The following is a 16,476-nucleotide window of genomic DNA, read 5'->3' on the forward strand; positions in this document are numbered from 1 at the left end:
CCATGAAAGCAGCAGCAAAGTTGATGCATGTGATTTCATAATGCTGAAAATTCCCATCAGCTTGATTCCAAAGAATTTCTATGGAAGAGTCTGTAACTTTACCTTCATGGATATTTAATGTTGCTTTCAGACCTACCGAAAACACAAAGCACACTTAAATTCTTGGATGCTTTCTAACAGATTTTTGTTTTTTTTAAATTTATGCCCTTAAAAGGATAAGAAGAAGCACAATGTGAAAAAGAACAATAGAGTTTATTAATGACTTCTCTATCCTAATGAGAAATAGTTGTTTACATATACAATGACAGTTTACAAAGTGATAATCATTGTAAATACATTACACACAGTTAATTTTGATGTTACAGCAAAGACTACATAGGAGGAAATTTGCAGAATCAAATTCATAATACTGAAAGGAGCAAAATATTAAAACTTTCTGAAATTATTTGTATAAACTGAAAAGACAGAAAGGAGAAAAACATGAATACTAGAAAAAAGGTAAAAGAACCCTCTGCATCAAATTTGATTAAAGCTAAGTACAAAGTTTAACTCATGCGTTTTAATGCTTATTTTCCCATTTTAAAGATCCTGTCATTAGAATCCAGGAAAAAAAAAATCACAAAAAATTGCAGCTTCAGACTATCATCTTATATATTAATATATTTTGCTGATTAATATGGCAATATTGATATATTTAGAAGGTTAAGTATTAGTTATTTTTATTTTTTTATAGAGGCATATTTTATTTATTTATTTTTATTTGTTTGTTTTGTTTGTTTATACATGCACTGGGTACAGTCAGAAGCGCAGGAGGGTGAGAGAATTCACCAGAGCCAGAGCGGGGAGCAGAGCAGGCAGAAGGGCCGAAGTACACTGCTGAGGGGAGCAGCGGGCGGCAGGAGAGGTCTGCGCACCATGTGGGACCCTCCTCCAGTGGCCGGGGAGCAGCCGGGGATTGAACCAGCGCCGCAGAGGCTGTGGGCAGCCCCGCAACCCAGCGCTCAACAACTGCACCACCGGGGAGGCCCAAGTATTAGTTATTTTTAAAGCTAAGTACTGTTATAGAATGCTATCTGTGATGATTTATAAAATAAGGTAGAGAGGAAGATATTACAAATATATTAAGAAATAAAAATTGTGAGCAGTAGATAAATATATACTGAGCTGACTATAAATATGTTCAAATACTATTGGAATAATGTGATTTGTGACTTTGGCTTAGGGGTCATTTTATGGAAGAGTTGAGTTTAAATAGTAATTGAAGTTGAGTTTAAATTATACTTGGAAAAGAAGAAGACACAAGGTGGTATAATGATATATGTGAAGATCTATAGAGATTGCATTCTCACATACATGCAATTGCGGGTGCCCAGGGTGTAAAGTATGGGGCTGGGTGGGGAGGGCATAGAGCATAAGACCATGGCTGAGGTTGGGTACCATCATGGGAGGCTCTGCCGGCCATGCCAAGGAGGCCAGACCTCATCCTGCAGTTGTAGGAATTCTGAGCAGACATTTTTAGGAATAGAGTTCTGGCAACAGTTTGGAGGATTTGTTTACATTTTACACTCTCCCTGACCCTAGTAAAGAGTTTTATTGCATTTCAATCCTCTGCTGTGCTATTTAAAGCAGTTTTAAAATTTTAATTTCTGTTCACACTATTCTTTCCTCAGGTCAGCTTTAATTTCAATTCTATTTGAAGATTATGCAGCTACTATCCAATAGTATAACCCTAGGTCTGTCTTTCTTCCAAGAAGCTATCTTCTAAAATATATATTGTGAAAAAGTAGTTTTCCCTCTAGAGAATCATTAGATGGTCTTTCCCTTTCTATTTTATTTGTGAATTATGGTTTGATGCAATACAAGTTGTTCAAAATCACTTAAATATCAAACATTAAATATTTCATTATGTAATTCTGCCACTTTCCCCACAGCCAGTAAAGGACTTAAACACACATACCTATAATTAGCATCCTGGCACATAAAATCAGTGCAGTATCTCCACCAATCATTCAGCTGTAACATATAACTTTCTTGCCTTTTTTTTGTCCTTGGTGGTTATTATAAGGAAATGTTCACTGTATTAACCATAACAAATTCCATATGGTGTACTAATAGGTTCAAGGCACTTTTACCATGTTTTTCCTTTTCCAGTTATATTAACTTACTTTTGCTGTCATCACTCCTCTTTTGTTTTTTTTTTTGTGGGTTTCCTCTTTAAATTTCTTCCAGCTCTCTGAAGTTACAAAGCTCTTATAATAAGTAGGGCTTTCCCAAGGCTAGGGTGACATCCCACAAGTATCCAATTCTTCTTACTCTGTGGGCAATGGTCTGTGAAAGCTTCTAATTGAGCTTTGAGCAGAAGGTAAATATCTGGGGGCTGGAAATGAGTGACCAGTATAATCATGAAAGGAACCCACCATCATGTGCTTGGGTGTGGAAGACATGTTTCTAAGAGACAAGGCTTAAAATAGGCAAAATCTAATTTAGGTTCTGAAAGTGTCAGGAGTCAGTAGCATTTTTGTCAGTGGATCAATGTGGGGTTTTCCATCAATACCACTTATCCAGGGAAATGAGACCAACGCATTAATGCACATCATGTTAAAGCAGTTCCAATGGGGAAAGGAAAATAAATGAATGTAATTGTTTTATAATATAATTGAATACCTCATTATAAAGGAAAGGCCCCTATATAATCAATTGCCTCAAGTGTATAGAAGAGACAGGATATAGTAAAAGCAATCAAAAATATTTGTTGAGGGCCTCCCTGGTGGCACAGGGGCTAAAGACAGCGTTGTGAAGTTCTCACCAGCCTCTGCAGTACAAGTTTGATCCCCACGCTGGCGAGGGAGCAACCCACATGGTACAACAGACCTCTCCTGTCTCACCACTGCTCCCCTCAGCAGTGTATTTCAGGCAATCCACCTGTTCTGCTCCCCACTCTGTCTCTGGTGAATCCTCTCACCACCACCCCCGCACTTCTGGCCTGTACCCCAGTTCTCGTATGCATAAAGAAATAAATCTTTAAAAAAAGAATTATTAAGAAATACTGTAGTGCTTGAAGGATCTAAGATGATTCACCAGGAGGAGAGAAGATACAGATACACAGGAACACCTAATAAATGTTTCTAAGCATTTGATGGTCTTTCATGTGAATCAGAGAGTAGGTACTCTGTGATCCTCTGGCGAACAGACATAGTTCCATAGTAGAGGAAAACAACAGGGATGTACCCCGAAAAGATGAAGGGTACTTTGCCAAGAACTGTGAGGCAAATGAGGCATTGACATGAACAGTTCTCTCCTCAAATCCAACAAGAAAGACCACACAGGTAGGATTTGCATATTAATTTATGTCTCTGCATCTATGTTGGATAATAGTTTTAAAATAAATAAAATAAGAGTCACGAACTGCATTTACATCTGGTGATACATGTGATTCACCTATAGAGGTTAATAAGATTTCAAAAGAGCTCACTATCTAATAAGGAGAGCAAAAAGATATAATTTAGATGTCAGATGGGGAGAAATACGCTGCTATGATTATTATTTCATTTAATTATTTTCTTTTCACTTTAATTTTCTTCCTTCTCAATAGATTTCAATGATTACTCATTGAGTGGATTAACCTAACTTGAATAAGAACACCAATATTTTGCTGGATTGTCCTGAATCTTTTATATACTATCAATATTTTCTTTAATGTGTTACAGCCTGTTTTTGTTGTTAAAATAATAATTAGAAACACTTAAATATGGCTATACTTTAGACCCTGAGGTAAGGCCTTCTTTTCGCTAAGTCAGCTATCTCAGGACAAATGATGAAATACATGATACGATTTTCTCTCATTTTACAAATGTAGAAATGGGGTATAAACAGATTAAATATATTTCCCAGTGTTACTCAAATAACTGAACTCAGATTCAGACATTGCTAATATGGCTTTAGGATCAAGTTCTTAATCAAAATCAATGTTGCTCTGATACAAACATGGGCTATTGTCAGGAAAAAAAGGCAAGCAAATTGCTCCAGGTCCTGAGGCTACTATCAGATAAAGCATATCTACAATCTACATAAAAAGCCTGCTCTCAGGGGCTTCATCAGGGAATTTTTACAATACCCAGTATCAGCAAATATCTGCTAATGAGAAGTATTTGATTCTCACTTAGAGTGTGTTGAATAGTTACCAGCTCACTCAAGTTCCCATTCATCACTGCTGCCATCTTAATTTCATATGTTATTCCAGGGATTAAATTACCAATCTTGAATCTGTTAGCATTCTTCACAAAAAGCTTCATGACCTCTCTTGTATCTGATGTGGATTTGATTTGAATGCAGACCTTGTAGCTCTCTTGTGGGCATTCCCATTGGAGAATTATGCTACCTTCTCCCACATCTTCAGTTTTAACATAAACTTTCTGATGTGGATTAATACCTTAAAGAAATAGATAAGCAGATACACATATTTTAGTGTATTGTTATCAGTGTTAATGGTATTAAGTAAAAAAATCTCAATTCAATATTACTGTTTAAAGTAAATTTAACAAACTGTGTCTCACTATGTCTTCAAAAAGACTTTTTTTCTTATTAGTATGTAAAATTTACCAATATGATTAAGCACAAATATCACATCTTATGGACTAATAGAATGTGCTGAGCAAGTTCTTTTGAAATTTAAATATTCCATCTGTATAATCTTCCCATTGTTGTGACTATTCATGCTTTTATCAAATATGCATGGGGACCTGCTATTTCCCAGGCACTATCCTAGGATTGTAGAGGCACCAGTAAAAAATAACAAGGTAACTGCCTCCTGGAGTTCATATTCAAACAGTTGGAAATAGACAATAAGTAATAGCTATAACAAATATGCATATTATATTGTACTTAAGATATGATAAAGGCTAAGAAAAAATAAATTAAGATAGGGGATCAGGAGTGTGGTAACTGTAGGAGAATTTTTAGATAGAAAATTCAGGACATGTGTCTTTGGGAAAAGATCAAACTTGAAGCAAAACTTTGAAAGAAGTGAGGTAGTTAGACTTTCTTTGGAAGAAGAGTATTTAAGGCAGGAAAAAAAATAGCTAAAGTAAAATCCTACAACAGGATTTTACCTGCTATCTTCAAGTACAGAAAGAAAATCAGAATGAACACAGAGAGAGTCTAAGAGAAGGTCAGGAATTAATAGTCAGTCAGGTCTTGTAAGAATTCTTAGGCTTTTACTTTGAATAATGTAGATGCGACACCAGGGTTGTATGCATAAGTGTGATCTTTCTAAATTTTAAAGAATCACTTGAGGTGTTATGTTAATAACAAAACATGGAGCAAACCAATGGTAGAATTAGGAGCCACCCCAGTAATCCAGTTGAGAGAGAGTGGAGACCTGGTGAGTGGGAATCCTGAAGGAAGTGGGGGCAATATTGGGATTCTGGACTTATTTTGAAGAGAGAACCAATAGGATATCCTATAGATTGGGTGTAGACTGTGAGAAAAATAGGTGTCAAGGACACCTTCAAGTTTTGACCTAAGCAACTGGATAAATTAAATGACCAGGAATTAACACGGGGAGGGTATGGGTAAAGCAAACTCGGGTCATTCAGTTTGGATACTAAATTTAAGAAGTCTCTTAGATAGATTAGGCAGATAGATATTTAAGTCTGAGTATAGGAGGTCTAGGTTAGAGATAAAAATATAGGTATCATTTACATACAGATGATTGCTAAAAGCTCGGTATTTATTATAAAGATTGTCATAGCTTTAAATAATCTTGAAAAAAATTCTCTATGATTTTCATAATTGCTTTACTTTTAGAAACTATAATTAATCTATTTTGAAGTTAATTTTCTTAACAACTCAAATAAACACCACACCTTAATTTCTCAGGAAAATATTCTTGGTCAGACCCATAGTCTGTTCATTCCAAACGTTAATTTCACAAAATTGTAATTGGCCTGACTTTAGGCTTTGAAATTGTTTATTTATGCAAAATTATCAGAAAATGCCATAATTATTCAATGAGAAAAACTGTTCACATGATTCCGGAGTGAAACAACTTCAGATTTCTGTTCTTATCTACTTGCAAAAATTAGCATTAACCTATAATAAACTTTTACTTCGGTAGGGAACTTAGGTGAAAAGTCCTGAATGCCAGACATAAGTAGAGATTGAGAAATAGTGGCATTTGGTAAGTCTGTGATAACCCAATAAAGAATTTTCTGTGTATGCACATGCATTTTTACGGGAGTCCTTTCATTTTTTCACATTATCAAAATGTTCCATACCCTACAAAAGTTAAATTTCACTGAAGGCCCTTCAAGTACGTATCTAACATTTTTTTCTCAACGCTCTCTACATATTTCCTTGCACTCCAGTCATGCTAATCTACTTGCAATATCGAAATGTCAGTTTCTTCAAAGAAGATAGATAAGCTCCTCTGCAGTCCTCTGCCTGTGCACATGCTGTTTGCTCTATCTGCAGCATCTCAGCCTCCCACTCCTGTCTGGCGAACAGGTATTCTTCTTTGTAATTCAGCATATCCCTCCTCCAGGAAAATTTTCATGATGAGGGCCTCCCTGATGGCACAGTGGGTTGAGCGCCGCACTGTGAAGCTGTCCGCAGCCTCTGAAGTGCGGGATCAATTCCCAGTTGGCCAGGGAGAAACCCACATGGCGTGGCAGACCTCTCCTGCCTCGCCCGCTGTTCCACTCAGCAGTGTCTTTGGTCCATCTGCCTGTTCTGCTCCACACTCTGTCTCTGGTGAATTCTCTCACCCTCTGGCGCCACTGACATATGCCCCAGTTCTTGTATAGATAAATCTTTTAAAAAAAAAAGACTTTCATGATTAACACTGTACCCCAAATCTGGGTTAACTGTTCCCTCTCTAGACTCCCATTGTATCCAGAGCACAGCTACTCTAACAGCAAGTATAATAAAGCACTATCACTTCGTTTTAACTTGTCTCGATGCAGTTTGTAGGCTGTCTGAAGAGAGAGACTAGGTCTTACTCATCTTTGTGTTTCTAATACCAATTACTGTTCCTGATTCTGAAAAAGCAATTATTGAACAATTAATGAATTAATAAAGAGTATTGCCTCAATCTTAAGAGAGTAAGAACACCATACTACTTCATCCTAGACTGGCAGTGCTCTGTCAGCTTACAGTTGATACATAACAAATGATCCATAATTAAATGCTAAGACTCACATGTACTTATTTTGGTCCCTCTATTAAACAAATTTACATAGTATAGGAGGTTTTAATTTTATGTCAAAATTAATGGATCTGTGAAAAATTCTCCTATTCTGCCCTTCAGCTAAAAATGAAAAGATCTTTCTAAGTGTAAGGGACACAAGCAAGAATTTATCAAGCAAAGGAGGCTTTATCTGAATTCAATGAAAGGAAAACACCTGTTATTTAGTATCCAACTGGAAGATTTCTTTTGATGAAGATTTGCAACATTGAATGCTAAGCATTTACATTTAGGAAGCATTGAATGATGTCTGTTGTTATTTTAAAATAATCCCAAGTATTCCCAGTAAATGAAGTCAATTAAGCTATGAAGTTAATTAATCTATAAAATTAATTAATGTTAAAGTGTGTACTTGCAGGGTTTTTTATTTGGTTTCTCTTATCTCAGGTTTAGTGTCTAAATTTTAATGGTGAAAGTTCAAAGACTCTTGCGTACTGGCACACTAAATAGACACATATGAAAAATACACACACTACAATACCCAGGTATATGCTGCAAGTGTTCATAATTATGTAGTTTCATATGATAGTATTTTATCTTTCCAAAAAACATCGATTTAAGGGAATAAATGGAATGTTCAGTTGAAAGATAGGTTAATGATTATGTTCTAGACAAGGGTTCAAAAACTGCCACATAGAGGTAAGTGGAAATTAGAAGTGAGAAAAGCGAGAAATTAGAAAACAGAAATTAGAAATTTGCCAAAAGTCCTGGTATAAGACTGCCCCCTAGAGGTCAATCTATCACATTGTTTGAGAAAATACAGAAACAAGAAAAATTGTTTAAATATGCAGATTCCCAGAGAACTGCTATTAGAGAGACCTGGGTAAACTAATCTTCATATTTTCTGATAACATATTTTCCATCCAGGACTATGATAAGGAAAGTATCTCCTAGAAACTCTTGTAGGAACAAATGCTGATATTTAAAGAGTTCATTAAATCTAAATAAATATAGATTTTTATGGTTATAATTGTGATTCAGCATTAAATCAAATGTTCAGCTGTGGGCATTCTACCTGTGAATGATTAACACAACTAAATTTCAGCAAGGTAGTCTTTCTAAATATGAACTTTATATTTTTTTATAAAAAGGGACAGTGCGCCCCTGCTTACCTGTAATGACTGAAACAGGTTTCTCTAAAGAGCTTGAAGTTCCTCTTTCTGCTACACTGAAGAGGTATATCAGATAATGATGGAAATATTTGAGATTTCCAATTGTTGTTGATGTGTTGAGTTTTTCAACAAACACCTCTTCAGATTTGTTGGTTTCAACATCCAAAATAGTCACAAGATAATGGTGGAAAGATACAGAATCTGGAGGATCCCAGCGTAAAAATATTTCTGTTGAGGTCACATGGCTAACTGTGAGATTGTTGGCTGATAATGGACCTAGTAGGTAAAAAATTAGGAAAATACATTAGGTGGTCTAGTTTGACTTCTCTTGCTTCTCCTTAATACACCAGCCCACCCTACATACTCCAGTTTGGCAAGAAAAGGAAAGTTGGGTTTGAGTTCTTCCACTGTCCAGCTCCACTCCTTGAGTAAATTACTCACATTCTCTGAGCCTCAGTTTTCTTGACTGCAAAATGGGAATTATAGTAGTGGCTCTCTTATAAAATTATCTTGAAGATTAAATTAGATAAGGAATGTAAAACACTAGCAAAATGTATGATACATACTATTGTTCAATGGCCTTTCTAGTATTCATTCTACCTCTTCCATTTTGTCAGATTAGAAGGCATGGATTAATCCCCTCATCACCAGAACTCAGGCACTCCTTCTGTTACTGAAATATTTCCCATTCCAAACCATTTCATCCAGTGCCAGTGATTTTTCTAACTAATCTTCCCAGATTAATTTGCTTAAAACAGCACCTTACACATATCATCCTCAAACCCCTATCTGTTTCCCACCCTCCCAACACACACATGCACATTCTTGATTCTTTAGAAGCAATAGTTCAAGAGTTAAAATGAGGACATGTGGGTTCCTGTGTAGCTTTATCAAGTGTTACTAAATCAGTTTATTTAACCTTTCACTTAACCTTTCTGAAGCTCCGTTTTCTCATTTCTATCTAGCTACTCCCACATTTGAGGTAAGGATGGAGTGAGATGATGCATTAAAAGTGTTTTGTAAAAAGTAAATGAAATCTTAGAACTACAGTCTTAATTGATTTCCATTGCTTCTAGGTCAAGGTCAACCACCTGAGACAGATACGCCTGGCACACTCAAATCTGGCATCATCTACCTCTTAAACTAGTTTTACTTCATATCCAAGGAAATCTCCAGTCAGTCTGTACTATTCTTTTCCCACAAATTCATATTTCCTCGCTTTTGCTTACAACATGATTTACTTCCTTCAAGTTTAAGTCTAAGCCTCTCCTTTCTAGGAGTCTTCCTCTATCACTCACCCTCTGAATTCTAGTAATTTTTAAACACACCACACTGATTGGGAATTTAGGTGGCATTTTACTACATTAACTTTGCTTGCATTTGCTTCTGTTTCTTATTAATCCTCTCTATTATAAGCCTCTTAAAATCCAGGAAACATGTATATTTAACTCCTGATATTTTTACATAATAAAAATTCAGTTCCACAAAAATGATTCATTATCTACCGCAGACTAGGTACACTTGTTGCCATAAGACAAATAAGATACAGCTCACACCCTTAAGGATTTATAGTTTAACAGGAATGTTGAGAGATAATCAAATTTACTATAATTTAAAATGGTTAAAGACACAGTTATGCTCAGAATGCTGTAAGAAAGTATCAGACCCTCAGAAATATCTGCTAGTGATGACATTAAATATTTGAAAAATTAAACTTTTAGGTGTCTTGTAACTTACGTGTTTCAACAATGAATACTGGACTTAGTATAGTTTTAGCTCCCCATTCATTTATTGCAAAGAGTAAAAATCTGTAAATATAGCCAGGACACAATTGGGTTATTGTTTTTTCTGTAGTGTTCGGGGGCAAGCTGTCAAAATGTTGCTCTTCTGTAGAGTCTAAATAATATTTAATGATAATTTTATATCCCAGTTTCAGCCACTTATTCAAATTATTCCAGTCATTCAAATTATTCCAACCAAATACGATTTCAGTTGTTCTAACTTCTTTTACATTAAATGAAGGGTTTTCATGGAGAGAAGGTACTGAAAAAAAAATTTCTTTTTGATTATATATTATATTTCTATATTTAAAATAAGAGTGAGATTCATGAATATAAAAATACTAATAATATAATTACATTCATATTCACAAATATATGGCAATGGAAGATAACAGAAAAAATTTGTGAAGAAATAATTTGATCCAGTTGTATTTTGCTGTAAAATGTAGCAATCTCTTTCATTTTCGGGTGGCAATGGGAAAGAAAAAATTTCATTTTTCTTAAGGTCAAAAGATGATCCATCTGTCCATGTAAGCTGACCTTCTTTCTGCAACAAGATATACAAATTAAGCCAATTTAGAGGAAAAGTGTCACGTCTTCAAATGCATATATTTGATGATTTTCATTAGTAACACCACTATTATAAAATTTTCTCTGATTATTAAATCAAACCAGCTTAATATTTTTATGTCTATTTCCTTCATGACAATGATTCTGAACTGCCGATGGAGTTCACTTTCAGTAACGCATTAGTCATATGTCTTTAAGTAAATTGATGAATCTCACACTAAACCTTTATTTTTGCATCTCTAAAAAATAGAATCTACATCTTGCATTGTTGTAAGGATTAAAAGGTTTTTCATTTGAAGGACTCATCACAATGGCAGGTACAGACCCATTATTCATCAGATGTTAGTTATTTTGTTTCAAGTCATCAAATAAAGGCATGAGGAGATGTTACTGGTGGATATCACTATTCTCAATACTCAAAAGAATGAATCTATCTCTAGTTAGTTATGTGGCTATTGTACTTGAAAGGGGTAGTGAAAATAAAAGTACAAACTTTGACAATGATATACCTGTATTCTAAACATTTCTTTTACTTACTATCTGTTCTTGGACAATGGTCACTCTTAGCATTTAAGAGGTAAAATGTTTACTTCATTTTTTTACTCTGGACAATGGAGATAATCAAGACAATTTTTCCTGGTTGTCAACAGCTTTGAGAGTATATTTGTAAAACACAAGTCACATAAAATTTCCTCAAAAAATAATCATAATTCCCAGAGATAATAAGCACTATAAAAACAAAGACTATGGGTGTGTTGTGATTAGAACATCATTCTCAGCACCAGAAACAGCAACAAGTTAGTTGTAAGGATAAGAATATTGAGACCTGCTCCAGACTTTCTAAAGAGATTTTAAAACAATACATTACAATTCCATGTAACAGCATGGAGGCTATTGTTTCCTCTAAGTCTATCCTATTGCATATATTGTGCTGCAGTTTTGAAAGCATCAAAGGCTCAGAGGCCAAATAATTAGGACATGAGTTTTTGGAGAAACAAATAAAGGTTCAAGGACTGGCATGACCATTGATTAGCTAGCTATGTGATAGACTCATTCTGTTGTCTATATTCTCTGCCTATAAAATGTGAATATTGATCGTGCCTACCTCATAAGGTTGCCATAAGAATTAAATGAGTGTTACCTATGTAAATTTCCTTTAGTGAAATATAGGGAATTTTAATCTTTCATTCACTGAGTTCCTGTTGAGTCACTATGGAAAACATTATCAAAGTTTCTCAAAACGTTGAAAATGGATCTGCCATTTGACATAGCAATTCCACTACTATCTATCCAAAATTATAAGATATAATTTGAAAGGAACTAAGCACTCCTATATTCATAGCAGCACAATTTACAATAGCCAAGCAATAAAACTAACTTAAGTCCATAAAGAGATGAGTGTTTCAAGATGTGATATATTGATATATACATAATGGAATACTAGTCAGCTATAAAAAAATACTCTTGTCATATGTGACAATATGGATAGAAGTGGAGTGGGCTATACTAAATTAAATCAAATATGGATGATGCCACTTATCTGGGATATAGAGAATCAAAACAAAGGGCCAGATAAGACCAAACAAATAATAAACCCTAGGAATCTGACTGTATACCTGAGGCTACTAGAGAGTGAGTGGCAGAGAGGGGCATGGGAGGGAGCACAATGGATTATGGTGGAGAACTATGAGTGTTTTGGTGGTAGTGTGGTATGGCCACAGCACTCGAATGGGGAGATCCTATACCTCTAAGTCACAATGTTGTAAATCAGTGTTACTCAACAGAAAGAAAAGAAAGTACTCTATGATCATAATGATGGGTACATATCATCATATAACCCAATGAATGGGTAACACCAAGAGTGAACCATGATGTAAACTGTGAACTCTGGGTAATATGATGTGTTGATACAGGTTCCTCAATTATGACAAATGTGCCTGTCTGGTAGGGGATGTTGATATATATGTATATGTGGAGGCAGGGGGTGTATGGGTAATACCTGTACCTTCCCCTCAATTTTGCTATAAATCTGTAACAGAGAGGAGAGGGAGGGAGGGAGATCAGAAAATAAAAAGAGCAACAGTGTCTGACCTTCAAATCATTAAGACCAGTCCATATCATTGTTTGATTCTTTGATCTGAGATGTGAAAATAAAAATCTTTTTTCCTCTTCATTTTTTATATCCACAAGGTGTGCAGAATTTAAGGATAAGTTACAGTGTTGTTGAGCTGTTTTCCATGGCTTACTCTCTTTGCTAATTCTGTAACAGCCTTTTTTAAATGCTACCCATTCTTGTGAACATGATCCTACAAAATAAAAATGTTTTGTTAGAGATGAATTCAGTAATATAAAATTTCATAATTACATTTCTTAACATCTAGAGAAGTTAATAGTGAAAACCTCACAGTATTTATTGTACACTTTCCCTGTATTTCTCCCAAAATGATAACAGTGCTAAATTGTTATTAATGGAGTAGTAAGTTATTTATTACCAATTAAAATAGCTTTAAAGCAGTTACAAGAACTAATTATGCAGAATTATTGTCCAATTATGACTTCATTAAAACAAGAATCACAGATATTTTCCTAAGTTGCTGAGGTTGCCTTTCCTTTACTAGTAAAGAACATTAAAGTATATTTCACTGAGAGAAGTAGACTGTGTGCTTGCTAAGAATTTTGCTGTCATTTGGTATTTTACTGATTTATTAAACAAACTGAATTAGCAAGGTAAAAGTAAGAACGAACTTTATTTTCCTCCCACACTTCTTTTAAACTAAGCCCAGTGGATTATCTTCAAATGAGTTCACTTTCCACAAAAACCTAAAACTGGCTTAGCCTTTCTTTTTCAAGATCACACACCACATAAAAACTGTGGGGTAGATATATCAGCCTGCTCAGGGTAGAAACTGCACTTCAGTTCGTGCTAATACTTCATCAGTACCTCAACCCAACATTTTAGGAAGAAGTGAGAAGGAGATTTTGAAGAAATTCTTGTCCTGTTTTTTCCACAGGGGTAAAAGGAAAATGGAAGAGAGACTATTTTAATTATTTTAGTATCTTTTTATTTTCATTATTCAAGCATTTCTCTACTTCACTTTTAAACATACATTGTGGTTCATTGATTATTCCTGTAGAAGGTACTAGATGGGATCCTTAGCCCATCACAAAATGCACTGCCTTGATTAGCTCTGTCCTTGTCTATCTTTTCCCTCCATGTGGAGAAAGGAAGTAGAACTAGGAAGTCACAATACATTAACACATTTACCATCCCCAACAGTATCCCAAAGTTTGATCAAATCTGATGAAGCATGAATAACAGAAGCTTTAAACAGAATGAAAGATTAACATTTTTATATTGGATTTTTAATGGCCTTTTTAATACTTGAAAGTGAGACTGTTTATTGATAGTTTAAAGTCACCAAAAAGGTATCAATCTATACGAACCATTGCTAGAGCTTAAACAAGAAAAAAAGATAATCCACTGGGCTTCGTTTAAAAGAAGTGTCGGAGGAAAATAAAGTCGGTTCTCACTTTTACCTTGCTAATTAATTCAGTTTGTTTAATAAATCAGTAAAATACCAGAATGATTTAGTTTAAAAAAGGGATTATGTTCATTTATTTACAATCACTTCACAATACCTAATATTTGCTGAACAACTTTCTAAAGAACAATACCACTGCCAAATTATCTATAAAATATGCAATGAATATATTAATAATGAAACAAATAACCATATACCTGTTTCAACTTGGATATCAAGTCTCTGAAATATATTTATAAAATCCAAATGCAACTGTTTAAATTCAAATGTAAATGTATATAAGGTGGCAGGCATCAAATGATCCCACTCATAAACCATATTATTTTGCAACATTTTTGAAGAATTATTAAGGAATATTGACACTGAAAAGTTATTGGAAGAGAGCATACTCCAGTTAAAAGAAACACTTGTACTTGTTGATACTGTTTTAATATTTCTGGTTGAGATTCCACCTAAAATATCAGAGAGAATAATTAGTATGGTTTCAAATACAATCTAATGAAACACAAAAGTTATTGAAGCACAAAAGATTCATGAACTGAGATAACATTATTTAATTACAAAGTATTTTCTAGATTACATGGGAGCTTATTACACTCAGAATGAATAAATTAAAATACAAATCCACAATATGTTTCAGATAATCTGAAATTACATATCTATTCTACATATGGATTACATATCTACTCTTTATATATGCACACACAAATGTCAAAAATGAAAATCTTACTTAGTTTACAATTTCCTTTAAATGTTGAAATTTATATTATATATTAAAAACAAAACACTACCATAAAGTGATTTTCTAGTACCACTGGGACCTATAATCACTGTAAAATTCAAATCTTTCATAATTAAAAATTTTTCCTTTTATAATAAAATAGCTGAACAACATACATTTATTACTTACATGTTTGAAATGACATTTCACTTAAAATTTGCCCATGTTTTATGGACTGTAAAATGATGTAATAGTCTTCATCTTCTTCTAGAGTTATTACTGATTTTGGAAGCTTTTGTGAGTCTATGAGAATACTTTTGACAGCCTGTAAATAAGATTAATCTGCTTATGAAATGTTTATTAACTCTGTCAGATACATCATTAAAGTTTGACTTTTATACATCTCCTTCACAAGAAGCAGTGTTTCTAACAGGGGATATAAACATGTACATGAAACGATTACTTTACATAAACTTTTACTTCTTAAATGTTTATTCTGTGTATTTTACAAATTCTCAAAATTCTATGAAAAAATTGAACATTATTTTGGTCAACTACATAGCTATTAAAATATTTCATAAAAAACTAAAATTTTATATATTGAGAAAATAAAAATAAGAAACTGCAATAACTATTCAATTACTATTTATGGTATTTTTAGGGTGTGAGGGTTGACATTTATTTATTTTTATTAATTTGTCAGTTTTTTAGATGTCTATATGACTTTGGGGTCACATTTAATATGACACTTAATTACAACAAAATTATACTATATTGAACTTTTTATGAGAACCAACAAAAACTTGCCTTACTTTTTGAGCAAAATTATTGACAAGTTGGTATTTTAAAAAATAAAATTCAGGACTTCCTTCCTTAGGAAATACATCCCATTCGATAAAAACTTTTGTTGTTTGTTTATTCTTTGGTATGTAGTGGACACTTTTTGAGGTCTGAAATGGAAAAGAAGAGTTAATTGTAAGAAATAATAAAAAATAAATTCTTGGTTAATATTTATTGAGCAAACTTAGAAAAATGGCACCTAAATTATGCCAAATTTTAATTGAAAAGTATTTCACCTATGGCCATCATTACACATGAATTGAATAACACTATTTGGATATTCTTTATAAATAGAATTTTAGAAAATTTTAGAAAATTTTAAGAAAAACAAGTAAAATAAGATCAAATACATTTAAGATCCAAGTTTCTCAAACGAGGGATCACCGGGTGTTCCTGAGGTCAAGAAGGAGACGAGACCAAAATTAGAGGAAAAACAGCAGGTCTCATCAAGTCAATTGTATATTTTGATGATAATGGATACAAGAGTGAGTTATTCCACAGACATTCTTGCTAACACATTTGCAATGAAAACTTTGACATACGTATGACTCTGAGTTATTTTAGAGCCTGGTTCATTTACATGAAAAGAAAAAACAAAACTTTCAACTTTCAGGAGAATGACGTATTTATTGTAATTCCTACCAAAAGCAAAAGCCTCACTATGAAT

General features: G+C 33.9%; 1 protein-coding gene across 1 annotated transcript in view; it reads right to left on the reverse strand.

Annotated features, from left to right (window-relative positions):
* The window catches only part of LOC119247470 (tenascin-R-like), a 49,412-nt gene that overhangs the window by 31,410 nt on the left and 1,526 nt on the right, over positions 1-16,476 (reverse strand). The window contains exons 3-11 of the mRNA XM_037513932.1: positions 15,782-15,919; positions 15,159-15,294; positions 14,446-14,700; positions 12,798-13,012; positions 10,494-10,683; positions 10,093-10,398; positions 8,356-8,631; positions 4,160-4,429; positions 2-132 (exon numbers count right to left, since the gene is read on the reverse strand). Of these exons, the coding sequence (XP_037369829.1) occupies positions 2-132; positions 4,160-4,429; positions 8,356-8,631; positions 10,093-10,398; positions 10,494-10,683; positions 12,798-13,012; positions 14,446-14,700; positions 15,159-15,294; positions 15,782-15,919 (1,917 nt within the window). The remainder of the gene's footprint in view (position 1; positions 133-4,159; positions 4,430-8,355; positions 8,632-10,092; positions 10,399-10,493; positions 10,684-12,797; positions 13,013-14,445; positions 14,701-15,158; positions 15,295-15,781; positions 15,920-16,476) is intronic.

The sequence above is a fragment of the Talpa occidentalis genome, unplaced genomic scaffold (genome assembly GCF_014898055.3).
Source record: "Talpa occidentalis isolate TD23 unplaced genomic scaffold, MPIMG_talOcc4v2.1 talOcc4.16, whole genome shotgun sequence".
Lineage (NCBI taxonomy): Eukaryota > Metazoa > Chordata > Mammalia > Eulipotyphla > Talpidae > Talpa > Talpa occidentalis.